The 26,781-nt window shown below is 51.7% G+C and overlaps 1 protein-coding gene across 4 annotated transcripts in view; it reads right to left on the reverse strand.

The window, feature by feature from the left end:
* Rin3 (Ras and Rab interactor 3) overlaps window positions 1-26,781 on the reverse strand; it is a 107,388-nt gene that overhangs the window by 44,364 nt on the left and 36,243 nt on the right. For all 4 annotated transcript variants that reach the window (XM_046440618.2, XM_046440617.2, XM_046440619.2 and 1 more), the window contains one exon: window positions 23,880-23,997. In XM_046440618.2, coding sequence (XP_046296574.1) covers window positions 23,880-23,997 — 118 coding nt within the window. The remainder of the gene's footprint in view (window positions 1-23,879; window positions 23,998-26,781) is intronic.

The raw sequence follows: 26,781 nt of genomic DNA on the forward strand, positions 1-26,781 counted from the left end.
GCCTGCAAAGGACAGAGGGGTGAATGGGCCTCTGGTGTTGAAGCCAAGGGTGGACCCCATCTAAGGCACAGAAGGGACGTTGGGCGTTGCTTAGGTTTGGGGTGATAAGGGGTGAGAGCTAAAGGGTTTTTAAAATCATGGTAAACTATGAATGACGTTTAGCATTTGGGCCAAATTTAAGCGTGCAGTTCAGTGGCATTAGGTGTACTCATGCCGTTGTGTGGCACTCGGTCTCCTTCTTTGGGGTGATAAAAATGTTCTTAAATTGGCTGGCGCTGGTCACATAACTCTGGGAATACACTAATAGCCACCAAACTGCATACTTCAAATAAGCAAAATGCATGGTATTAAACACATTCAGTAAACACTTCTGAAAAAGCTATTATTTAGAAAGAGAACACACATACACACCTGCAAAGTTTGGACCAATTTTACTTCCTGCATTAGGTTTTTCTGGGATTTTTATAATGTGCATGCACTGTCTGCAGAGATTTGGTAAAGATTTATCTAGAGCTGAATGTTTCCAGTGTCCTCTCTGGAGGAGCTCAGCCTCACAAGCTCCCTGTGCTACCTGTCGCTAAGGGGACCATGTCACCCCTTGTCTTGCCAGATTGCCTTTTGGCCATGTCTGAGGGATGGCCAGTACCCACTTGTGCCCTTGCCAACAGCCTGCGGCAGAGGCAGCCAGCTGTCCCTCCCAACCAAGGTGCCAGTGGTCGCAGCAGGTCTCCTTGATGGCCACACTGTGTATAATCCCTGGGGTCGCAGCAAGAGCCTGAGTGGGAACACGCCAGACACCATCTAATCCATTTCCAAGGGCAAGGCTCAAGCGTGGGCACCATCCAGCCGAGGCTGGTGCACTCAGAGGGGATCACACTGAGACCCTAGCTCCACCACAGGGAAGGTGACCCTGACCTGTCACCCTGGGGCTCACCATCGAGGCTGAGTTGGGGATGGGAGAGAAGCAGGCTGGCTCCTGGGACTTACAACCTCAACATCAAAATGAAACATTTCTGAAAAACTGACGGCTATGAGTAGTTGTTTTTTTGTTTTTTTTTTTTTTGCTTTTTAGAAATTGGTTTGTCACTCAGTAATACAAACATCCTGACCAGGACAGATACAGCCTGTGTCTCTTTCTTTCTCCAGGGAATCTCCAACACCTAGCATGGTGCTGGCCCATCGCCAGTTCTCAAATCCTTACACAGTTCTTTATAAATAAAATGCTTCACTTTGAAATGCTTATGGATCCTCAGTGTACAGGGAAGTCCTGTGCGCTGTCCCTGGGTTCCTCCCAGTGGTGAGTAATTGTGTATAATTGAGAGTACCAACCAGGAAACCGGCCTTGGTACAATCCACAGAGTTTATTCAGACATCACCAATTTAGCATGCACACAATTGCACACGTGTGTGTGCATGCGTGTACTCCTATGCAGTTTTATCACATGAACCACCACAACCAACACATCTACCAGTACCATCACCACAAGGCTCCGGCATGCCACCCCTCTGTAGCCACGTCTGCCCTCCTGCCACTGCCAGCCCCAGTATCCTGATTCATTTTCAGCTAATAACACAACACCTCAGACTGGGTACGTTATAAAGAGGCTTATTGTGGCGGGTGGTTCTGGAGGTCAAGGGCAAGGGGTGGCACCTGGTGAGCGCCTTCCTGCTGGAAGGGTCCCAGCCGGTGCACCGTCTCCCCTGGTGAGAGACAGGGAGCACACGCACGTGTCTCCTCATAGGCCACCCAGGATTCAATCACGGGCTCCACCTGATGACCTCCTCTAATCCATCGCCTCCCGCAGCGCCCCACTCCCCCATGCGTCAGAAGTTCCCACCTTCTTCATAACTGCCCGTGGGGACCAAATTCAAACTTGAGCTTCAAGGGGACAAGCCATATTCAAATCATAGCACCAGGCCACTTCTCCTGTGTTCCCCATCTATGGAGCTGTGTCATTTTATGAACGTCAGCTAAATGGAATCTCAATTTGAGATTTTTTTCCCTTTTAGAATAATTTCCTTAAGTTTCCTCTGAGTTGCTGTGTCAGGCAGCCGGCTCCAGTCCTTGCTGAATATTCCACAGTGCACACGTCCTGGCTTGGTTAGTCTCCCTCAGCTGAAGAACGTTTGGGTCATTTCTGGTTTTTAGTCCCTATAGTAAAGCTGCCATGACACGTGTGTGTAGTGTTGGGTGTGACAGTGTGTCCCATTTCCCTGGGATATGTGTCCCAAAGTGGGGCTGCTGGATAGAAGGTGAGCTCAACTTTGGTCTGAGCCCCCAGTCTGCTCTCTGGAGGGTCCAGACCATTCACATCCCACCAGTGTGTGTGGGTGGTCGTCTCTCTTGTGTTCCTGTTTTGTTTTAGCCAATCCTGTAGGTATGAGTGGGAGCTCATTGTGGTTTTAATCTTCACTCTCTGGTGGCGGATGATAGTGAACCTCTTTTGATATGGCAACTTGCCACCTGTATATCCTCTTTGGTGAAATGTCTGATCTTTTTTTTTTTAATGTATGAGGACATATATCGTCATTAATTTTTTGGAGTGTTGTTCTGTTTAGTTACACATGACAGTAGAGTGCATTTTGAGGGAGTCTACTTACATGGAGTAGAATGTCCCATTCTTGTGGTTGAACATGATGGGGAGTTTCACTGGTTGTGCCTTCATTCACGAAGCTAGGAAAGTCACGTCCAATTCATTCTACTTTCCTATCCTTTGCTCATTTATGAATTGGATTGTTTTTTGTTTTTAATGTTGAGGGTTTTTCTCTTTTTTTTTCAGTTACTAGTAAGATATAATCCACATACCACACACTGTTCCAACCTACAGCGAACGGTTTAGAGGTTTTTTTAGTCTAATTCACAGCCGTGTGAACCATCTCCACCATCAGTTTTCATCATCCCCCAAAGAAACCCTGGACCCATTAGTCGTCACCCCGTTTCCCCTTCCTCTTATCTTCTGTTTGGTCTTTCTGCGTTTATCTCTTCTGGGCATCTCATGTAAATGGAATCATCCGCCCTGGCCCTTTAAGAGGTCTCATAGTTAGAAGGGTGGCAGGGACTTTGCTAATGGCTTGGTCCAGGGGACCTATCTGAAACTGCTTCCTAGGGGTAGAGATTCAAAACAATCCACTCATTCTCTCTGGAAAGTCGAAGACTCTTTTGGGTGGGGAGGGGGGATGTTTGCTGCCTGTCACCAGCCTCATCGTGCCCGTCTATGGGATGAGCACGGGATGGATGACAACTGCCCCAGGAGGAAACTGTCACCAGAGGGCCTCAGGGAAGGGCTGGTGCCACTCCTGCAGGGCAAGTGGTGCCGCTGACCTCTCAGAGGGCTTCCAGGCTGGAGAAAAAGACCCCATCACATCGGGGTGGGGGAGCTTGGGGTGGGCCTAAGACGTGCCTTACCCAATGGTCCTTATGTGACATCACTGCACCAACCTCCCCTGAATCCTCCCAGCTCTCTGTCCTGATGGCTGCCAACCCATTTCCTTATTTTTTTTTTTAATATTTATTTTTTAGTTTTCGGCGGACACAACATCTTTGTTTGTATGTGGTGCTGAGGATCGAACCCCGGCTGCACGCATGCCAGGCGAGCGCACTACCGCTTGAGCCACATCCCCACCCCCCACTTTCCTAAAAGGGGCCCTGGATCACTGCGCTGGGTCCTGACAGGAAAGGCCCAGAGCAAACCCTGGGGATAAAGTCACCGTGACTGGAATCGCCAGGGAGGCTGCGGTCAGCGGCCTGCGGTGGGGAAGGAGGAAGTGCGCTCTTCCAGGGACTGTTCCCACCCCTGGCCAGCATGGGGCCCCTACAGGCCACCGCAAGGCGCAGACTCCTTCCTCATTTTGAAGGTCACAGTTGCCTTTTGGCGGGGGCCGCTGTGCCCAGTGGTACTGCAGTTGCCATGGGAACCACCGCTTGGACAGCTTGCAGCTGAGGTGGAGAAAGGACTGTGCTGCTGTCACCAGGTCCACCCACGGGCCCAGTTTTCTGAAACAAATGGAGACCGCTTCCCCAGGAGTGGAAGGGGAGGCCAGTGACTTCCCTGGAATCCTGGGGATCCCTGGGCTCAGGTCCAGCTCGGGCAGCCACCTTACCTGTGAGCTGGGAGGACAGCCCTCTCTGTACCTGAGAGAAGACAGCCAAGCTGTGGGTGTTGCTGGAGCCAGCAGAAGGCAGAGGCTGCCAGGGCCATCAGCAGGACACTTACTCCCGGGCTGCCTAGTGCCTCAACTCTGTCCTTTGGGAAAACTTAGGACCAGGTGAGGACTGGAGCATGGGGGAGCCCAAATCTGGACAGTACTGACCAGGTGTGGGTTCCTGATTCCACCAACCACCCACCATGAGACCAGAGACTTGACTCTCTAAGACCTACTTTCTCTACCTGCCAGGTGAGGGGGGGAGCAAAGGAGGCTCACCTGGGCCCAGTTTGTCATGGTGCAAAGGCCCGAGTGGTCCCAACAGGGGCTCTGGGGGGAGCACAGTTACCGAGCCCCCGTGGGTAGCTGTACCCCACACAGGACACTTGGGGTGAGGGTGGGAGGTGGTGAGGGCTCAGGCAGCTGGGAGAGGACGCTGGTTCAAGAATGTATTGGCTGGTGAGAAAGGGACAGGGAGAACCCAGCACTGGCCAGGGGTCCAAGTAGGGCCCTTCCAAATGCCCCACGTCACCAAAGGACAGGGAAGCACTGAAAGTCAGAAAGGAAGAGCCCTTAGAGGCAGCTCTGGTCCAGCCCTTCCACCCCTGTACCGAGGGGGAAACTGAGGTCCAGAGAAGATACAGCCTTGGCTAGTGAGGAGGGGGTTAGCCAGGGCTTCCCGGTTCAATTCTGGTCCTTTCTGGAGTCTGGATTCTAATTCCACAGTCTGCTACTATTTGACCTCTTCTCCCAACATCCCAGCCCTGGGTAGTGCAGATCTGTGCCTCCTGGGTCGCGATGGAGGGTTATGTGTTCCAGGTTGATGCTGATGACTCCATCTGCCACTTATTAGGTTCCTGCTGGGTCAGCCTCCGTATTCTTATCATCATCGCGACCCCATTATCTACATTTTATAGGTGATGAAACTGAGGCTCCCAGAGGTTGTCTCTGGCCCAACCGTGTGCCCCAGTCGTGACCAGGTGCCATCAGCCATCACAGTAGGTGCTGTTGTTCAGGAGTGGTGTGGAGCTGGGGGAGGGTGTCCAGAGTCCCCGCTGGAATGCAATCCACTGTCCCAGCCTCACTGTCAGTGAGACACTGTCCTGTGGGCCAGGTCTCCTCCCCTGTCACCTGATAGGCTTCCAGCTACCCCTGGTGAAGACTATCTGGGCAGCGCTGCCAGCCCCTCCCTCTGGCTGGGTACACCCTGCACCCAGAGCTCGATGCCACCACACCATGGTGAGCTCACAGGCCTGGCTCTGGCCCAGAACTTATTTCTTTTTATCGTCCTGGGTCCAGGGCAGTTTTGTACCATATCTCATGATTCCCAGGGTTTGTGTTTACTGAAAGCACTTTCGCCGAGCCCCCGTGGGCAGCTGCACTGTGGTGACCCTCACTACGCTGTTCATGCCAAAATAAAAGATCCCTCCTCTTGGAAGCTGCACAGGGCAGGCGGGACTTCATCTGGGCTCTATTTATAAGTCTCAGATGCCAAACCAAAGAGGGACATTGGATAGATTTGCAAGTTGCCAAGTGTCAGGGAAGAGTAAACCAAGAGGAGAGACAGGGAGGTCTTTGAGAGGAGGGAGGTGGAGGGCAGAGGGGAGATGCTGAGCAGAAGCAGCTGTCCCAGGTGAACCGCAAACCTGGGAAAGCAGTCCCCCCTGCTCCCCGCCCAAGCTGCAGGGACGCGGGGATGTCCTTGACTGGACCCATTAAGAAAGAACACATTGCTCCCTCTTATATGAACCTGTAAAGAGGGCAGGGAGGTGGCCCTGGGCATAACCCTAACAGGAAGAACAGAACTGCGTGCCACAGAAGGACACATCAAGAACACCCATAAAACACCACCTTTAACTTCAGGATCTTACAAAGTTCATCCCGGCCCAGGATTGGGGAACTCAGATCCAACGTCTAGAAGAACTGACCCCTAGGAAGAACTGTGAGACCCAGAGAGGTTCTGTGGCTTGCTAAGGGTCACCGAGCTAGGAAGTAAGAGTGCCAGGATGTGGCCTGGAGCCAAGACCAACTCCCCAGCCAGCATGTGCCCTGGGCTGGAGCCGCCATCCAAGAGGAATAGAATGTGAGGCGCATGCACAGTAGGACCATTTCTCAGGCCGTGGCTGTAAAATCAGAGCACTTGCCTAACACACATGAGACCCTGGGTTCCACGTCCAGCCCAGAAAAAAAAATCTCATAACATCATTAGGAATAGTAAGGGAAAGCAGGTAAAATTAATCCTAATAATATATTCTACCAATGCGGTTGTGTTGTGCTCAACAATGAGTACATTCTGAGAGATGTGTCCTTAGTTGATTCTTTCGTATAAATGCCACAGCCAATCTAGACGGGGTAGCCAGCTGCACACCTGGGCTCTATGTGTGTACCATCCTGGGGGTGGACGTCACTGACCAAAACACTGCATGCGTATCCCCAATGCACATATCTACCTATCCCAGATAGCCGTGTGGCAAATACCATAAATATGCCAAGAAGTTGCTCTTGAGATATTTTGCATTCTTTTCTTCATCCAAGTGCTCAGAGCCTGGGGTGTATTTGACCACAATCCACCTCAAACAGACAAGCCGCATTTCAAGCGCTTGGTGGCTGCGTGCTCATGGCCAGCACTTTGGAAGGGTAGCCCTAAAGCCACAGCTCTCAATCAGGAGCAAATTGATCCCCCAAGGGACACTTAGGTGTTGCAGACAATTTTGGTTGTCGCAACCCAGGAGATGGTGTTCCTGGCACCTCGTGGGCAGGGGCCAGGGCGGCTGTCCACATTCTACAGTGCCAGGGCGGTCAAGGAGAGACCTGCTCCAAGTGCACAGAGCTTCTCTGGAGGAGGAAGCAGTCTGTGCCTGGAGACACGGGCAGAGCTCGGAGTGCCGTGGATGCAGCACCTCGCCGGCTGCCAACATCAGGCTGGGAACTCGATTCAGTGGAAGACGGCAAAGCCCACCCGGCCCCAAACCAGGACCTCAGCCTCAGAGGGAGCACACTCCATCCTCCAGAGCAGCAATGCTAGTTGTTAGTTCTCCTCCTAAGAATCTCTGGAGAATTCCCCTCTTTCCAGCGCTCACCATAATTACTAGGTCCATCTCCTCCAGGGTACCCCAGTGGCTGTCATGGAGTCCCTCGGGTCTCCATCCCCGGGGCCTCCCGTGTCCAGCCTCACACCCTCCCTGCACTGCGAAAGTGCCATCGAGATGGCGCATTGGATCAGGTTCCCTGGTAACGTCCTTTGCCGGGTTCCCCGTGGCCTTTAGATAAGGGCTGACCCTCAAGGCCTGGGGGAAAAGGCCTGGGGACAGCTGGGCTGTCCCCCCAGTCTCCGCTAGACCCCCCCTTCTGTGCACCCTCTACTCCAGTCACCCCAACTCCACCTGGATACACCTGCTTCCTGCCCTCTGCACCTCAGCTGAGCGGCCATGCAGACTCGCGTGCTCTTCCTTCTGCACCAACAGGACGTGTCTCCCCATCCTTCAGGATGCAGCCCCAAAGCCTCCTCACCCCTGAGAGCTGCTCTCCTGAGTTTCACCCCTGCCAGTGTTTGGGGGGGTCTTTCTCTGAGTGCGCTAAGTGCTAACATTGTTCTAGTATAATCATCTCTGTATCCCTGGTGGCCTGAAATCAACTAAGTCAATAAATGAACATCTTATTTGATTCTTTAGTTACACAGGATGCATGATTCTTGCATCTCTAAATCGGACAGAGGCTTCCCTGAGAGCAGAAGCATGTTTTCAACTTATGATCAGTGCCACACAGAGCTCGGCACATGAGCTGGTGGGGGCCAGGTGGCTGGGGTCAATCCTGGCCTGGCTGCTGTCTGCCATGGGACTCTGAGCCAGCCACGGGGCCTCTCTGTGCCTGCGTTTCTGTTGGGATCATGATTGTTCTGGTTATCTATGGCTACGTAATTTACTTGAAAAATTCAGTGCCCTAAAATAACAGCCATTCCACAGCTCTTGATCTGTGGGTCAGGAATTTGGGCAGAGCTCTGCTGTTCCACTCCATATGGCACCAGCCGTTTCACTTGGTCTGGTCTGGAGAGTCTGAGATGCCTTTGCTCGTGCCTGGTGTCTGGCAGGACAGCTGGAAGGCTGGATTCAGCCAGGCCTGAGTCCCTCTTGGGTCTTTCTCCCCTTCCCGAGGGTCTCCAGGCCTCTCTCTCTGGGACCAAGACAGGGGGTCTCAGTTTCCAGAGGCCAAGCAGGAGATCCCAGTTCTCCTCCAACCTACACATGAAACTGGCAGAGTATCACTTGTGCCTTATTCTGTTGGTCAAAGAGGTCGCAGACTAGCTCAGATTCAGGGGGCTGCCACAGACTCCACCTCCCGAGGGGGACGTCTGGAAGAAGGCAGTCACCTTTAACCCTGCGGTGTTCATACCCGAGGGTCGCCATGCAGATCAGGTTAATTCATGCACAATGCTTACCTATTATTATTCCAGGTCCTGGGTCTCTCTCACTGTGCCCAGCAAAAGCCTGGCACCCAGGAGCCTCCATAAAGAGGCTGTGTCATAACTCAGAGAAGGAAGAGCAGAGGGAGAATGTTCTAGGTTGGGTTCATAGAGGGAGTTTCTGGTATCCCCCCTGAGCCAGATGCGGCAGACTAGGGGTCCAGCTGGGGTCCTAAGTCCCTGGTATAAACATGGAGTTCTGAGAGGCAGAGAGAGAGAGAGAGAGAGAGAGAGAGCAAGTGCGTGCAGAGTTCATGCTCACCTAACCGGCAGTCTACCCTTGGAGGAGGTCTCCCTCAAGCCCCCCTAGGGAGGTCCCATATTTTACAGATGAGGACACGGAGCCTGGAAAAGCTCAGGAGACCGCCCACGTTCAACCAGGTGGGAAGGGACACATGGGACTTCAACTCTAAGTCAGCTTGTCTGCTGGTTCTTCCCACCACAGCCCTGCCATGCTGCTTCCCACAGAAAACCATGGCCAATGCCCCACAGCATCCTCTCAATGAGTGACAGGGCTCCCTGGTCCTCAGGGTGCTGAAGCCAGGGAGAATCCCGGGGACTTCCACTAGGAAGCAGTGAGCAATCCCAAGTGTTGCCCACGGTCAGCCTGCGCTCTCACATTATCCGTCCGGTGGCCTGGGGACCCATGATTCTACTGTATCGTACTCAAATCCCAACTTCGTTTCTTCATGTAAGAAATGTAAAAAGTTACAGGCACCCCTCATATCTCACATGCACACACATGTCATGCTTTGGTTTACAAAATGCTCACCCATGTCACCTCCCATGGGTTCTATCAGGTGGGTATTTCCACCCCTGGTTACAGACGAGGCATCTGGGCACAGTGTGCCGGCAAAGCTTACAAGCAGCTCCTCAGGGAACCAACCCTGACTCACAGCCCTGCCCATTCCCTAGGGCATTCACTCCCAAGCCAGAAGAGACCGCAGGCGGCTCTCGCTGCTGGGTTGGAGTTGACTCCAGGGCCCACCAAGACCACAGCCCAAAGACAAAGTCACCTTCACTCAGCCATCAAGAGGCAGAGCCAGGGAACCGGGGCAAACTCTTCCCCACTAAGCTGTCCTTGTTGAAGCCATCTAGTCCCACCTGCCCCCTTTTCTGACCATCACCTGTTCTCTGCAACGAATACCCTCAAAGCTTCAGCTCCAGGCTCTGATTCAAAGTTTCTGTTAAATAAACCCCCTGCTAAAAGAGACGGGGCATCCTTGGGAGGCCGAGGCAGGAGGATCACAAGTTGGGGAGGCCAGCTTCAGTAACTTAGCAAAGTCCTAAGCAACTCAGTGAGATCCTGTCTCGAAAAATAAAAATAAAAAAGAGCTGGGGATGCGGCTCAATGGTTAAGCACCCCTGGGTTCCATCCCTGGTACCAAAACAAACAAACAAAAAACCAAGACAAGGGTAAGACAAAACCATGCAACAAGTTTAATGACTTGATCATTATCTGCTCTTCTCTCCCGTTGTCCTTCCCCTCTCGCCCCCCACCCTGGAGAGGCCCTGGATGAGGAATGTGGATGCTAAGACCCCAAACACCTGGTTCAAGTGAAAGAGCTTTGTCTGTGGCATCCACAGACCTGCGCTGAATCCCTGCTGTTCCTTGGGTGTAGTTTTTCTCAGCTGCAAAATAGGACCTGCTCCCAGGTGGTGAAGACAGAGGGCCGAGGCCACCCTGTCCCTGCCAGGCAGCAGGTCCCCGAGAGGTCAGGGCCCGACAATGGCAGAGCCGGGTTTCACCTGAAGACCCACCTCTGTGGAGCCGAGGGCAGCCTCAGACAGGGAACTCCATTAAAGGAAAATTCCAGAAGGGGAAATCTCTCTGGGGCAAGTTCTCTAAAAGCTTCTTCTGTGAAATCCGAGAGGAGACCACAAGAGCACCCTGAGCACACGCAGGGGGATGGGGCCTGCTGCTAAATCAGTGCCAACTGCTCAACAAGTTGGGACGGCCGCGGGGGAGAGACACAGAGGGTCCGGGGACACAACAGTCCGATTCTGTGGAACTTTCCAGAAGGTTTCAGCTCCAACTCCTTTATTAAAGTTTGGGCAGAAAGGAGAAGCTGATAGAACAGGCTCGGCAACTTGACAGCTTCCCATGAGCTCAGCTGGGCGGCCTGGACACGGAGCGACATGTATTCTCCTAGGCTGAGGGGAGACTTTCTGATCTAAGTGCACGGGACACTGGGGGGTCACGCCAATGTGTGGGCATTATCCTTCCAAGGTGTTTTGTATCTATCTCTTGCCAGGTAAGGTCAGGGGTGCCGCCTTCTCTCAGGAGGTCCAGAGACATGGAGTGACTTGCTCAGGTCACACAGCAAGTTACCATGAAAACCCAGTTCCCTGACACCCACCCAGGGCTTGGCTGAAGAACACACTGGCTCTAACCCCTCAGTCCCTACTTCCTAGGGTGAAGCTGCCTGGGAATTCCCAGAGCAAAGCAAATCTGGGAAGTGGGCCAGCAAGTGCTCAGAGGTAACCAATCCACTTCCCTTTCGGGACAACTTCCCCAGAGCTGAGTCACCCAGGAACATCTCCTGGGTTCTCCATGTAGGGTGATCTCCAGTGCACGCTGAGCCCCCACACCGGGATGCTGTGAGGCTCACAGAGGCACTTTACCTCCTTCTTCCACTCTTAGCCCATCCACTCAGATGCCCAGGAGAACCTCCTATGAGCAGACTCAGGCCCAGCGCCCCACGTGTGCCCAGGCAGGGACCTCTGCCTGTGGAGACACCCACCCCTACAGCCCTCTCTTATCCATCTTGATCACAAGACCCCGATCACATTGTGCTGCGAGGGTCTGCTCTGCCTCACTGGCCAGACTTGAGCATCTTAATACAGGGCTTGGTGGACCCTGGGCGCGCAGATTCACAAATGAATGCACACACGCGCCCCGGGCGCTGTTCGGCGCACTCTTGCATTTCTGCATGCAAAAATATGTGCACATATTTTTCTTTCCTGTCCTTCATAATAACTTCCCTGGAGGTACCCTGAACCCCACAGCGTGGTGATGGAAATGAGGATCAGAAGTCAATTCACTTGCTTTAGTTCCCAGAGCTAGTTAAGGGAGAAGAGTAACTATGACGCCAGGTTTTATTCTTTTCTAACACACGAACTCGATGCTGTAAATTTCCCTCTGGGTGCTGCTTTCTCTCTATCCTACACATTTTGATCAACTGTGTCTTCATTTTCATTTACTTGGAAGTGATTTTAATTTCCCTTTAGATTTCTTCTTTGATCCACAAGTGATTTGGAAACCTGTTGCTTAATCTCCAAGCACTTTGGGATCTGCCAACAACCTTTCTGTTATTGATTTCTAGTTAAATTCCGCTGTAGCCTGAGAGCACACATGGTATGATTTCTGTCTTTCAAATTGGTTAAGGCACTTCTTACAACCCAGAAAGTGGCCTCTTTTCGTGAATGTTCCACGTGAACTTGAGGAGGATGTGCACTCTGCTCTCACTGAGTGAAGTGGTCCATAGATGTCAATCACATCGGGTGGATAAATGGTGGTGTTGAGTTCATCTATGTCCCTACTGACTGTCAGCCTTCTGGATCCGCCCACATCTGATACAGGGTGTTGGGGTTTCCAGTTGTGAAAGTGGATTGATTTCTCTTTGCGGTTCATCAGTTTTGCCTTGAGAGATATTCTGTTGTTGGTCACATGCACATTAAGGATTGTTGTGTCTTCTTGGAGAACTGACCTTTATCATTATAAAATATCCCTCTGTATCCCTTGGTCTGGAATAACATTCCTTGGTCTGAAATCTGCTCTGTCCAAAATTGATAGAGCTACTCCTGCTTTCTTTTGATTGGTGTTAGTGTGGTATACCTTTCTCCAGCCATTTACTTTAAAAAAAAAATTTTTTTTTTTAGTTGTAGTTGGACACAATACCTTTATTTTATTTGTTTATTTTTATGTGGTGCTGAGGGTGGAACCCAGGGCCTTGCATGTGCTGGGCGAGCGCTTTACCACTGAGCCACAACCCCAGCCCCTCCAGGCATTTACTTTTAATGTTTAGGCAACTTTATAATCGAAGTGGTTTTCTTGTAGACAACATACAGTCGGGCCTTGTTTCTTGATCCATTCTGACAATCTTTTATTGGTAATTTGGACCATTGACATTCAAAGTCATCATTGATAGAGTTGGATTAACATCTACCCTATCTGCAACTGTTTTCTATTTGTTGTCCTTGTTTTTGGTCCAATTTTTGTCTTCCACTCCTTTTCTGCCTTTTTAATTTTAACTGAGCATTTCATATGATTCCATCTTATCTCCTTTATTGGTATCAGCAATAAAATTTATTTATTTTTTAGTTTTCACCGTAGAGCTTGCAATTTACAAGTAAGCCAAGTCCACTTTGAAATAACTATGCTGCTTCACAGGTATAAATAAAATAATCCTAGTTCCTCCTTGCCACCCCTTATTGCTGCCATTCATTTTGCTTATACATAAACACACATGCACATACAGTCATGTACATTGTTGCTGATATTATTTTGGATAAACTGTTAGATCAATTAAAAGTAAAAAAAAATAGAAATTTTAACCTCATCTTCATTTATTCCTTCTCTGATGACTTTTCTTTCTTCATGTAGATCTGAGTTTCCAACCTTTATCATTTTCCTCTCCCTAGAGAAATCCTAACATTTGCAAGTCACGTCTTCTGACAACAAATCCGCCCCCCCTCTTTTGTCTGAGCAAGTATTTCTTCTTTACTTTTGAAGGATGATTTCACAGGGTTCAGAATTCTCATTCGGTGTCCCCCCACCCACCAGTATAAATATTTCTTTCTGCTTTGTTATTTATTGCAGTGTTTCTGAGAAGTTAGTTTTAACCCATATATATATATATATATATATATATATATATATATTTTTTTTTTTTTCCTATCTGGCTTCTTTCAGGATTTTTTTCTTTATTTGATTTTCCACAGTTTGAAGATGATAAGGCAAGGTCCGTTTGGGTTTTTTTTTTGGGGGGGGGCAGGGCGGGGGGGTTGTCCTGCTGAGCATTCTTAGGATTTGTGGTTTGGTGTCTGATATTAACTTGAGTGAATTCCCAGTCATTAGGTAGCTCCTCTGCCCTTTCTCACTGTCTTCTCCTGGTATTCCCAGGTGTGTGTTATGACTGTCCTCAGGTCTTAGGTACGCTGTTATAGTTTTTCGGTCTTGTTCTCTCTGCTTTTCAATGCAGGTGGCTTCTAATGTGACATTCCCAAACTCTGACTCTTTCCTTGCTGCGTCTAAGCCAGTCCAAGACGTCCTTCACCTGCCTGGCTGTTTTGACCTCTAGCATCTCCTTTTGGTTCTCTCTTAGAGCCTCATTTCTCCACTGACGCTGCCCATTTGTTCTACAGTTGCCTGCTTCATCCACCAGAGCCCTGAGCATCTTAATCTTCTTGTTTTAAATTCTAGTTCTGATAATTCCTGCCTCTTTGCCATATTTGAGTGTATTCCAAGTCTTACTCTGTCTCTTCAAACTGTTGTGATTTTTTCCTGATGGCCAACATGCTGCACAAGATAACAGGATAAAGGAACTGTGGACGGAGCTGTGGACAGACCTGCTCTGCTGTGGGGGCGGGAGAGTTCTGTGTCCTGGGAGTATCCATCCTTCAGCCTTCCTCCTTTCTGTGGGCCAGGATGGCCAGGACGGGTACCTTTCATCCTCAGATAGGTTGCTCTCTGATAAAACAGGGAGGTCAGGCTCTATTTAAAAACTGTCTCTTTTAAGGAACAGAATGCTCTGGTTCACTTAAAAACAGTTCCCCACCGCCTGCTGCAAGCACAGGGGCATCTTTCTCTGATATTCACAGTGAGACTCTGGCCAAGTTCAGGTGATAAAACTCTCAAAGGCGAGGGCCCCCTGAGGACAGGTCCACCTCTCAGAGCCTCCTGTGACCTGGCAGGGACCATGTGTTTCCCTGGCTTGGATTCCAAAGCCAGTGTGTGCTTGCTGGTTTCTGCTCTGGGAAGTGGTGACTCTGCATCTGCTTGTTGTCTGTCCGTCTTGGGGGCAGTGGTCCCACCCTGTGATCCCAGCCCCGAGGAATCTAGAATTGTTGGTTTTTCTGCATGTTCAGATTTTTACTTCTTGTTAGGATAGAATGGCTACTTTCTGCCTCATGTATGCCACACAGGCCACAGACTCATGCCACATGGGAAGAGGGAGGTTAGGGATAGAGGAGAGACAAGTAACTTGTGGGGGGATCACATGCTGGGGACAGAACCCAGAGTCTTACACATGCTAAACACATACTCCACCACTGAGCTCCACCCCAGTCCATACAAATGTTATCTGAGCACCTATTATGTGCCAGGTACTATGGAATATAGGTCCGCTTAATTATTACTCTGATTTTAAGTCCATTTCACAGGTGGGAAAGGCAAGGCTGAAGACAGAGGACTGAGCATTAACTACCAACATCTCCCAATGGATGAAAACAAAGGGGTAGGATTCGAATTGGGTCCACTGGGTACTGACATCTACCCTCTCATTCCTTCCATCCTGTCTCTGCACAGGAGTGAGGTGTCATTAACCAGATGATCAAAGACCCAGTGCTTGCTGAATGCCCACAACATGCCTCACTCTCCCTGGGCTGTGGGGGCCACAGGTGTTGTCAGACACAAACCCACCCAGAAACCTCCAGCCCACCCTGGGAAACACGGAACACACTGTGAAGGGCGAGGAAGCCCAGGCAGACCGAGAGGAGTGCAGAGAGCAAGCCACGCAGACGAACTGGCCTGTGAAAGACACGGAGGCTGGAACAATGTCACACGCAGGGCCGGGGCTGGGGCTCAGCAGTAGAGGGCTTGCCTAACATGCGTGAGGCCCTGGTATCGATCCCCCGCACCCCTTAAAAAACAAATAAAACAGAGGGACTGTGTCCATCTACAGCTAAAAAAAATATCTAAAAAATTATTCATACAAAGGAGCAGGGAAAGAAAGCCCATGACTCCAGATGAGGAGGAAGATTATTGCTCTTCCAAGGGCCCCACAGGGAGTGTGGGTGCATGGTGGTGTGGGGAGGGTGCTGTCAGTCAGACTGAGCCTTACCCAGGACAGGTGCCCCTGCCCTGCCCAACACTCCTGCTCTGAACACCGGAACTCTCTTTCATTCCCGTTGAGAGGCACTCTCCCCTGGCAGGGGACACTACTGTTGGATGGTGTTAGTCTTTCACGTGTTGGTATAAACCTGTTTACCAAGTAGAGGATTTCCACAGTGTAGGTTTTCAGGGAGGGTATGGAGGGAGGGTGCGGAGGGAGCCTGAAAGGCAGGGGGTGCCTAGATGCAGATGTTGCTATGGTCTGAATATGGGCATCACCCCAATAGGCATATGTGGGAACCTAAGCCCCAGTGCAATAGTGTCAGGAGGCAGGGTCTACTCATGAGGGCCGCCCCCACGAACGGACTAGAGTCCTTATAAAACAGTGCTATGGGGCTGGGGTTGTGGCTCAGCGGTGGAGCGCTGCCTAGCACCCATGAGGCCCTGGGTTCCATCCTCAGCACCACATAAAAATAAATAAATAAATAAAGGTATTGTGTCTACAGACAACTAAAAAAAAGATCTATGGTTTGAATGTGTCCCCTCCCAGATTCAGGTGTTGAAACTTAATGACCAATGTGACGTGATGAAAGGAGGGGTCTTTAGAGGTTGTCCGTCCATGGGCTCCTCCTTGTGCACTGAGGCGAGTTATTGGTTTATATTTGTGGCCTTGTGCGTGCTGGGCCAGTACTCCACCTCTGAGCTCCACCCCAGCCTCCGGCCCTTATAAAAGAGACTTCATGCAACCTTCAGGCCTCTTGTCTTTCTGCCTTCTCTTGCCTCTGAGGCTCTGTGCTCTGGATCCTTCTCCACCTCTGTCCAAACCTCTCACTGTACCCAATTTTCTCAGTGCAAAACCAACTCGGGCACAGTCTCCGGGTTGCATTTCCTGGAGACACTGCTGCAGCTGGGCCTTCTCTCTGCTTCAGGGTCCCCCCTAGTCTTAGCTCCCCAGCCTCTTTCCTGGGAGCCACCAAGGCTGCCGCTCCTCCCCCATCTTCCTCTGGCCTGGCCAGGTCACCGTCCCTTCCAGCTCCCACACAGAAGCCAAGCACTTCTTCAGTGTCCATCTCCTAGGGCCACTTCCTGCTCAAAATCTTTGTGTGGCTTTTTAGAACACTACGAACCAAATCCATCACACCTTGGTGTGGTCCTCACGGTCCTTTGCTGCCCCCTTCCAGTCGCCTGACCCAGCAGAGCTTCACCTTGTCCTGCGTGTCTTTCCCGCTCTGAGCTCCGAGGCAGACTGTGACCGCAACTTCCCAAGCCTGGACCCTCGCTGTTCTTTCTCCTAACTATTTCTCAGCCTCCAAGGCTCCAGTGAGGCCTGGGTTGATTCCCCTCCGTCAACAGGAATCAGCTTTGATGCTGAGAAAGTGCACACTGACGTTCTGGCTCTTGGGGCTGTCTGGTTGCACACTTGGTGACATGGGTGTGTCTGTCTCCCTGCTGGTCCAACCTCAGGGGCTCTGTCTTAGCCGGTGGCAAGTGTCTCCCGTCAGAAGCCATTCAGCACATATTGCAAAGTCTTTGAAATGTTTACTAACACAGAGAAAACCTATAATAATATGCCTAAAACAGCCCAGGATTCAAAACCAAAGTTGACAAAAAGTTCTTGGAGTTAAATTGCCCTGTCATTTTTTTTTTTTAAGTCAAACCCCAGGTTTGATGCTGAAGGGGACAGCTGAAAACAGAAAGAAACAAACTGTGGTTATTTTAGCCCAAACCTTCGTGGGTACTAACTTAAGTGAGAAGTACCCGCTCCTGGGAGGAGCCCTCCCGCGTCCAGGCACCAGGAAATGAAGGGTTGAGGTGTGAGCTGCTCCAGCCCCAGAGCAGACATGTCTGCTGGGCCTCGTTGAGTGTTGCCACGGGGTCCCTGAGGGCTCATCACGTGTGCTGATCACCGTGGGCACCGTGACCGCTGTTTCCCACAAATGTCCTTACTGGACATGAGGCTGTTGCGTGCTTCCTGCTTGCTGGGCCACACCGTCCCAAGCCCCCGCGTGTGCTTACGGATGGGATCTCTCCTCCAGCCTCCAACGGGGGCGTTGGAGGTGTTCTCTCTTGACCGTTGGGGAAACTGAAGCAAGGGAGGTTGAGTAACTCAACTTGCCTGATGTCACAAGCATAAAACCTAGAACTGACAGCCTTTCTAATGTCATGCTCTCAAAAGAGGTTGCCTGGGACAAGAAAGCAAGACCCCTCCATGGTGCATCAGTACCGCCTCCCCACGGAAATACCACGAGGCTGCCTTCTCCACACTCGTTCTCCTTGAATAATCTTGATCATTTCCCTCTTTTAATGGCCTTAGCATATCTAGACTCAAATACAGATTGAATCTCATTCTAGGATAAAGGGTCAGTTGGTGACACAGTCAAATCCTAGAGCACTGGGAGAAGTCAAAGGCACCGAGTCAGGGCTCTGTCCTGCCCAGGTGTTCAGATCTCTGCTGCCCAGGAAGACTGACCTAGACTCTCTCCCTCCCTTGGTTTCAAAGGTGCCCCAGTGCAGTGGTGAGGATCACCAGTATGATCAGCACGAGCCTCAACACCACACTGGCTGGGGACACGGTGCCTTCCCAGCGACACGGGTATCTATCCACTAAAACTGCACGCCTCTGAGTGGGAGCTCTAGGGAGCTAGACGGACGGGCCTCTCTAAAGCCAGGGTCAGCTGTGCAGGAGGGAAGAGGGAGCAGGTGAGAGGGGCCATGGCTCAGCTCAGGCTGAGTGCTGGGCGGCTCCCTGCAGTACAGGCCAGACCACACCCGCCCGCACGGCCTCACAGTTCCTCTTCCAGGGACAGGCAGATTGGTTTTCTTTTTGCTTTTATCAGTCAGCAGAAAATCAACATCCCATGATTGTCATTGTTGCCATCTTTTTTGGGGGGGGCAGGGGGGTATTGGGGATTGAACTCCAAGGCACTCAACCACTGAGCCACGTCCCAGCCCTGTTTTGTATTTTATTTAGAGACAGGGTCTCGCTGAGTTGTCTAACACCTCATGGTTGCTGAGGCTGGCTTTGAACTTGCAATCCTCCTGCCTCAGCCTCCTGACCTGCTGGGATTGTAGGCGTGTGTTGTCACCATCTTTAAAGCCCATTAATGAAAAAGTAGGTCCAGGTTGAGGATCCCTAACCTAAAAATCCAAAATGCTCCAAATCCAAAACTTTTGGAATGATGACTTGATGCCACAGCTGGAAAATCCCATGCTTGGCCTTTTGGATGTGTCGCAACCAAAACAGAGAGAGACTGAAAACACAGAGTAGAATGATCTTTAGGCTATGTTCATAAGGTGAATAGGAAACAAATAAACTTTGTATTTAGACTTGGGTCCCATCCCTAAGACATCTCATTTCATATATGCAAATATTCCAAACTCTGCCAAAAAAAAAAAATCCAAAGTCTCAGACACTTCTGGTCCCAAGCCTTTTGGAGAAGGAATACTCAACATGTAGCGATTCTGACTAAGTGCTTCATTTCGGCCATCAAGGGCAGGGTTGTCAGCCAGGAGCTGGCCCAGCCCCTACCCATCCCAGAATCTTCTAGGCCTTCCTGTACAGCTCCTGCTCTGATCTCTCCTGCTGCTTCTCTGGCCCCTCCCCAAGCATTACTTTTCCAAAGAGTTGCCCCTGCCATTCACACGTGCACGGGAGGATTCTTCTGCTCGTCCGATGATGTCTGGCCCGGCCACGTGACCTGTTCTGGTGCATAAGCTATTCTAGGAAGTGGTGCCTGTCATCTGTGGGCTTCCAGAGCCATCCTGGGATTCTGTCTTCTGCCCCTCCCACTGCCCCGGATGGGTGCTGCACCAGTGAGGAAATGTGCCCGAAAGACCCAGCAGCCACCCCAGTGAGGGACAGCACAAGAACGTACATGTCAGGCACAGTTGGACGGCTATGCTGCTTTATGCAAGGCCATAGGGTTTAGGGCTGTCTGTCTGTCACCACAGCAACACTGGCCCAAGCCGACTGGCTCAGGGTTTTTCAAAGACACTCTTCACAAGACACTAGGGGACACTCTGAGCCCACAGAAGCACAGAAGTGGCCAAAACAGATATTCCAAGAAAACAGAGTGAGATCACAGAGGTTGCTGACCACTCACTTTCGGGGCAGCCCCTGTCTCCTTCCCTCGCCTCTGCTCTGGGTGGGGAACCCCAACACCAGTGCCAGTTCTAGGCCTGGGTCTTTCCCTCGCCCACTTCCTCCTCTGCCACCACAGCCACAGCGTCTTGAGTTCAAGGCATTCTGGACAGGCTCACTCCTCCCAGGACCCTGCGGGGGAGGCCCCGTCATCATCCCCATGTCACAGCAAGGACACTAGGGCCTGGAGAGGAGGAGGCAGAGCTGGGATTCAATCAGGCTGTGGGGCTTCCATGGCCCAGGCTACAGCCCAGGGCTCAGGAGGGCAGCAGGAGGAGGGAGCAGAGGGGGACATGAACCAACAAAGCAAAGGACACCCCAGGTGCTGTTCTTGTGCCCTTGTTGGGTTTGCCCTGGTGGCCAGCCTGGGAAGATGCCGTGTAGGGACAGAGCAGAATACAACACACGCCAGCTCCTGGAATACAACACACACCCAGTGTGGGGGGTGAACACCCAGGAGAAGGACGGGGAGAGTCAGGCAGTCTGGGGGGCTTCTGGCGCTGTCTTCCCAGCAAAGTTGTGCACTGCATTTTTAAAAGTTTTAAAATGAAAAATGAGATTCTACCGCATGCCCTGGGAGACAGACAAGAACCAAGGAGGTTGGTTCTTACCTTACTGGGAAGTAAGCTCTTTCCATCCCCGAATGCCCTGGTTTGTTCCTGGGGTGACACAAAACTTCTTTACTCTACCAAACTTGAATTGGGCTCCTGGGCCTTCTCTAGGCCCATCTGTGTACTTCCTTGGAAAATCCAGTTTTAGCAAGAACTCTGCTAGGTCAATTGAGCAAGCGCCTCCACCCCCACTCACCAATAACCCTCAATATCTGAGCAGGCTCCTCATCCTTCACCATTCCTCAGGTGACACCTTGAAGAATGGAGACTCCTGGTAGGTGGGGTTAGCCAGAATCATTCTTTGCCCTTCGTGTCCTCTAAGTGACTTTCCATCCACTGACCCCTACCCTGCTCCTTGGTTATAAATGCCCACTTGCCCATGCTGAACTCAGAACTGGGCCAGTCCACTACTGAGGTCTCTTCTCCCCTGTTGCAATGGTTCTCAACAAAAGCTGTCATGACCCCTGTAACAGCCCAGCTCTGATTCTCCTTGGACAGGTTCCTCACTGAAAGTGAGACATTGAATCAGATCTGATGTCCTGGTTTCCAGGGAGCTTACTGCATCTGGGTTGGAGAGAACCGGACCTAGACTGCTGGGTGGGCAGAGATGAGCAGAACTCCAGCCAGGCTGCGGGTCCAGCTCAATTCCCCTGGAGAGAGGCCTTCTGTTCCCTGCTCTTGAACAACTCTCTCTCACCAGGCTCCTAGAGTACAGCACCACGCCCCACTCTCAGCCACCTTTCCAATGTTGCTGCTGTAGTTCAAGGCCCAGGAGGTTCCTGGGTTCCAAAAGGACTGTAGGTACCTAACATTTGGAAGCCTCGTCCCAGAAAGCCTGGTTTCTCTCAATAAGAGAGTGTCTCCACCCCTCTGCAGTCAGGGGGGTTGTGTGTGTACTTGGTCTGGAAAGACCATAACAGCCCACACTTTCCCCCCTCCTGGACTCCACAGGAGGGACCGTCATTTAGGTCATCTATAAAAATGAACTGCCCTTTCCCCAGCCCCAAACTCCTACTCCCTGGCCCAGGGAGCAGGATTCCAGCACTTCATCCAGGGTACTTTTTCTTGGGTACCCCATGGTTGGACTACATTTTGTGGTTCATGGTTGGACTACATCCCCCAAGCTCCCTTGCAGTTAGGTGTAGTCATGTGACTGAATTCTAGCCAATGAAATGCAGTCACAGGGGCAGACCCACTTCCAGGCCTTGGTAGTAAGACCCTCCCACAAGCTTCTTCCCTTTCCAGCCTGTGGGGGGCCCCTGGACCCAACCCTGAGAAACTTCAGCCGCATGCCAAAGGTGACAGAGTCACTCAGCTAGGGTCCCTGAAGGACAAGCACTCTTGTGTGTGAAAAAATGGGATCCTTCCAGGTCCACTTGTGACTCTCCACCTGACAGTCACCCTGTGTCCCTACTGCTTACTGTCTTCTCCCTCCATGTGAACCATATGCCGAGAGGCAAGGAGTTCTTGTTTCTGCTGTGTCCCCAGCAGTGGAGCAGTGCCTCTCCCCCATAACCAAGTGTCAAACGCGCTGAGTGAGATGTGCTTTACCCATGCTGTGTGGCCTGGGTCTCTGTGGAAAGACCCTCCCCAACAGGAAAAGCAACCTAGTTCTTTTGCTTTCTAGAAAATTAGACTTTAATTGAACTCATACATCTTTGGGACCCAGCCCGAATCCTCCCTTGTCTTGGACGCTATAAAATTAATGTTTTCTTTTCTATCAAAGTTAAACCTGTAATGTAACACACAAACATGTTTACTGTAAGTTAAATTTTACAATGTATAATGGAACCATTTAAATTAGGAAATCTTGTGGAGAATGAGCCTTTTTTTTTTTTTTTTGTATCAGAGATTGAACCCAGGGATGCTTAACCACTGAGCCACGTTCCCAGGCCTCTTTTGTATTTTATTTAGAGACAGGGTCTCACTAAGTTGGTCAGGGCCTCGCTAAGTTGCTGAGGCTGGCTTTGAACTCCTGCCTCATCCTCCTGAGCCACTGGGATTACAGGTGTGCGCCACGGTGTCCCGGGGAATGTAGTCATTTTGAAATTCCCTAACAGGTACCTGATCACAACTATAGCCTGTTTCCTGTGCCCTCCTCAGTTTTAATTAGCTAATCACGTATATTGTAACCATGAACTCCTCCTATCGAGCAAGGGGCAATACTACACTACAGATAAAAGCAGGTGGCCAGCCTGCACAGATGTGCTTGCTGGCCGGATTGGCTCGGGGCACCTTTCTGCAGAAGTACAGCCTTGCCTTGCTGACCCATTGCAAGCATGCCTTTGATTTCTTGACGCACCTCAGTCCTTCTAGCAGACACCCTCTCGAGTCCTCCCCACAGTGATCTGCCCCTGCCACAGCCCTCCCAGGGGCCCCTTTGCAGTACCACCTGCTTCACCACACAGCAGGTGAGGGCTGTCCCTCCCATCCTGGGAAGTCCCCCCCTCAACCTGACTGGGGACCCCTCGGCTGGGACTCCCTCTTATTCCTCTTTGCATTTCCTTCTGTCCGTACAAATGTTTCTTGAGAAACAAGCACTGGGGAATATTCAAGGGCCCTTCTTTGCAGTCATTCAGTGGCTAATGAAGGGTAAAAAGGCCCCATTTCTGAGATGATGTAAACCAAACCAGAGCCTGGAATATTCCACAGGTTCTTTTTTTAAAATATTCTTATTATTTTAAAATATTTATTGTTGATGGGATTATCTATTTATTTATTTATATGTGGTGCTGAGAAACGAACCCAGTGCCTCACACATGCTAGGCAAGTGCTCTACCACTGAGCCACCATCCCAGCCTCCACGGGTTCTTTTAATAAACATTTTTTGGAGTTTAATGCCTGGAGTGTGTGCATGTGACCCATAGATGAGGGGCAAGCCCTTTCAGGGGCCCAGAGGTCAAGAGGGGCCCAAAATGTTTTCTATCAGTACAAACCTACCCTGAACTGGACCCCTAACCAGCTCTCAGAGGAGGCCCACGCCTGCTTTGGGTTTTTGACTTTCAAAGGGCTTGCCCATTTGACCCTCGCAAAGTTCTGTGATCCAAGCAGGAAATGACTCTTATGTCCATTTAACAGAAGAGACCTCTGAGGCTTGGAGAGGTTAAAGAGCTGGTCCCAGAACATGGCTTGAGAGCGTGCCCAGCTGATTCTGAGGGCCCAGGCATTTTCTTTCCCCCCTTCCCCCCAGCCCCAGCATCCTGTGCTAAGTGAACCAGGGAGGCTTCTCTGTGCCCACGAAGAGCAAAGCCAACAGCTCCTATGAGGGTGACTGGAAACTAACATTGACTTGTGTGTGACAAGCTGAGTTCAGAAGCAGCCTGGCCAGGTAACATCAGCAAGCTGACAGTTTGTCCCCTTCTAATTTTAGACCCTGTGGGCACAGACAGGAGAGCTGTGGTTAGCAGGTGCCACGTCTGCTGCTGCTGCAGCCCCGCGAGGTCCCAGGAGAGCAAGAAGCCGGGTACTTACGCGACTTTTCTTCTTTGATGGTGTACTCGAGCACCTCGGAGGAGCTGTCGCTCAGGGAAGGGAAGTGGACACAGAGCACCAGGCGCTTCAAGCTGCTGTCCCTGCGGACCAGGAACATCTGAAACCAAGAAGAGGCAGCTCCATGAACAGGCCAGAAGGACATCAGGGAGCCACAGTCATCCACAGGTTCCCAGGGCAGGAGGCAGGTGAGGCGGTCAGTCACCCCTCCCAGGATCTGGGCTCTGGCCCACATCCTGATGGAGTCTCCTTAGTCCCAGTTCCTCATTTGCCCACCAAGTGGATGTTCCTTCAGTGTGTGAGAGACTCGGTCTCGGGGTCCAGGGGTTGAAACACTGAACCCTGCCATGCAGTTCTGCAGGGGGGCTGTGGCCACTCTGATGTGCCCTGTAGCATGGGAGTCAGGGTGAATGCCCACCCCCACCCCCAGCACGCAGATCTGGGGGGGTGGGCTTGGGGGACAGTCAAGGCATCATCCATTCACACTTTTTCTATGCCCAAACAAAGACAGCTAGTATTTACGAGGAACTCTCGTGGTGGCAGGAATTGGCACTACACTTGGCATAGAGTAACAGATTCTATCTTCTCAACTGGTTCCATGGTGACACTTTACAGGTGAAGAGATGCGGCTGTCCCTGCTCACCCAGGACCTGCTCCCTCAGGCTGTGTGACAGCTGACTGAGCCACAGGACGCGCAGGAAGCTTAGCCTGCCAAGGCCTCCCAGCTGTGAGCACAGAACTGGCATCCAGCCCCGACACAGGCACTGGTGCTCAGGACCCCCTGACATGGGCTTCTCCACGCAGACCCCAGGGCCGGCAGACCTGACTCTGTCTTGCCACAGAGTCTCTCCCCTGGACCGGAACCTGCCTCTGCTTTGACCCGGGGGTGGATCTGTGACCTGAGGCCTGAACATAGCCGGTGGATTTATTGACATCTCTGGCTCAGGCAATGGTTCCACTCCAGGGGGGTCCCCACGGGCAGTGGTCTCCCTGGGGCAATCAAGGGGAGAGGCCTCTCTGCTGTCTGTCACAAAACTGCTGCCTTACAATGTCCATTTCAGACTCAGCTGGCCCTGCCCAAGCTCATACCTCCTTCCCAGGTGACACCTTTGGGAACCTTCCCGACTCCTGGGGCACAGCCTCCAGGGAAGGAGAGAGCCCCCTCCCCACTCCCTGCCCTGGAGTCTAAGTCTCCTGCACTCCGGCCCCAGGGCCCCAGCCAGGACTGTGGCCCACCTTGCTAAGTCAGGCTGGGTGTAGGGCCATGGGACACCCCAGAGGGCAAGCACGTGGCCTCAAGCCTGGGAGGCTCTGGAGAAGCACTTCCCGCGAGGCTCCAGGTCATCTGCCGTCGTTACTGGTTACTGATCTTCTTACTATATTGCTAGCATTATAACCACTACTGCAATTATTAATAAAACATAGTAATAATATTACTACTATTGATTCGTAGCAGCTGACGTGTGTGCCTCCCTACTCTCCCCAAGCCCAGTCTCACTTATTTCTTATTAAATCTATGGGGAAGGCCATGTCCCCATTTCACAGATGAGGAAACTGAGGCAGAGAGAGGCAGGTAATGTTCAAGGTCACAGGGCAGGAGGTGCTGAGGATGAGGTTTGAGCCCAGGCCCTTGGACTCTAAAGTAGACACTCGATGTCCCCCTGCCTCACCATCGGCTCAAGTCTTGCTGTCTAAGAGTGTGCAAGGCCCTTCCGGAGAGGTGACATGGTGAATCTGTCAGTCACTGAACTGCGGTGGGAAGTGGCTCCACAGCCCCTTCCACAAGCAGAGCAGGAGGAGAGACGGGCGCAGGGCGGAGGGAGGCGAGAGGGTTGCTCCTGAGGGCTGCCAGGTGGAAGGGGGCCTGGCAGAGGCTGGGCTCAGTCCCAGGTGCCTCAGCGGCCCTTGCTCTCTGCTCAGGGGCAATGCTGGGCTCCCACCACGGCACCCTGAGTGTTCCCCTGAACTCAGCTGACCCGGGACTCGACTTTCAAGAAGAGATTGCTGTGCCTCTTCCTCAGAGGTTCAAGCTGCCTCCCACCCCCGGGCCCAGGGAACCCGAGTGTGCAAGGCAGCGGGAGTGTGAATGAGCGTGTGGGTGAGCAGGTCGCATAAGAGAACACGTCATGGTTCCTGAGTCCTGGCACAGAGCTCTGAAGACCCGGAATTTCTTGATAGGGGAGTCCATCACGCCTAAGGAGCCCTCTGTTCACACCTGAGATTGAGCCCACAGGTGACTCCAGAGGCCTTGGTTTTGAGGAATGGCCACCACAGAAAGACCCAGCACCGGGCTAGAGGGTCAGCTCTTCTAGCCGCCTCTGTCTGGGGAGGGGAGCAGACTGGAGGTGCCCCGCCCCAGGCCAGTGATGGAGCCCATCAGGCCTATGAAGAGAAGCCTTCATGGACCTCTGGGCTGGGAGCGCAGGCGCGTGGGGCTGGGAAACACACAGGCGAGCCATGCGCCTGGCCCTCAGGGAGTGGGCAGGGGAGCTCAGCGCCCCACCAGCCCCAGATCTGACCATGTGCCTCTTCCACCAGTGGGTCCTGACTTTTATCCTCTGTGATGAGACTGTCCTTGAATTATGAATTCCAGTGAGCTCTGGGGGGGTTCCATCAGACCTGAACATAGTTGTTTGAATCCCCAAATTTGTATCACACTGGACAGAAGTGGGGGTAGCTCAGGGACCCCACCTGTGGCAGGCATCTGAGGGGCAGTGTGGCGGGGCCTTGTCCTTTAACTTATGGGGTCTGTGCTGATTGTAGGTAGGACCCAAGTTGAGTTGTTGGACATCCAGGGCGTTGAAGAACTGGTATTTGTGTGTGTGTGTGCGCGCGCGCATGTGTGCATGTGCATGTGTGAATGAGTGTGAGTGTATGTGTGCAG

Source organism: Marmota monax, unplaced genomic scaffold (genome assembly GCF_021218885.2).
Source record: "Marmota monax isolate L192 unplaced genomic scaffold, Marmota_monax_Labrador192_F-V1.1 WCK01_AAM20220418_F8-fsc00017, whole genome shotgun sequence".
In the NCBI taxonomy this organism is placed as follows: domain Eukaryota; kingdom Metazoa; phylum Chordata; class Mammalia; order Rodentia; family Sciuridae; genus Marmota; species Marmota monax.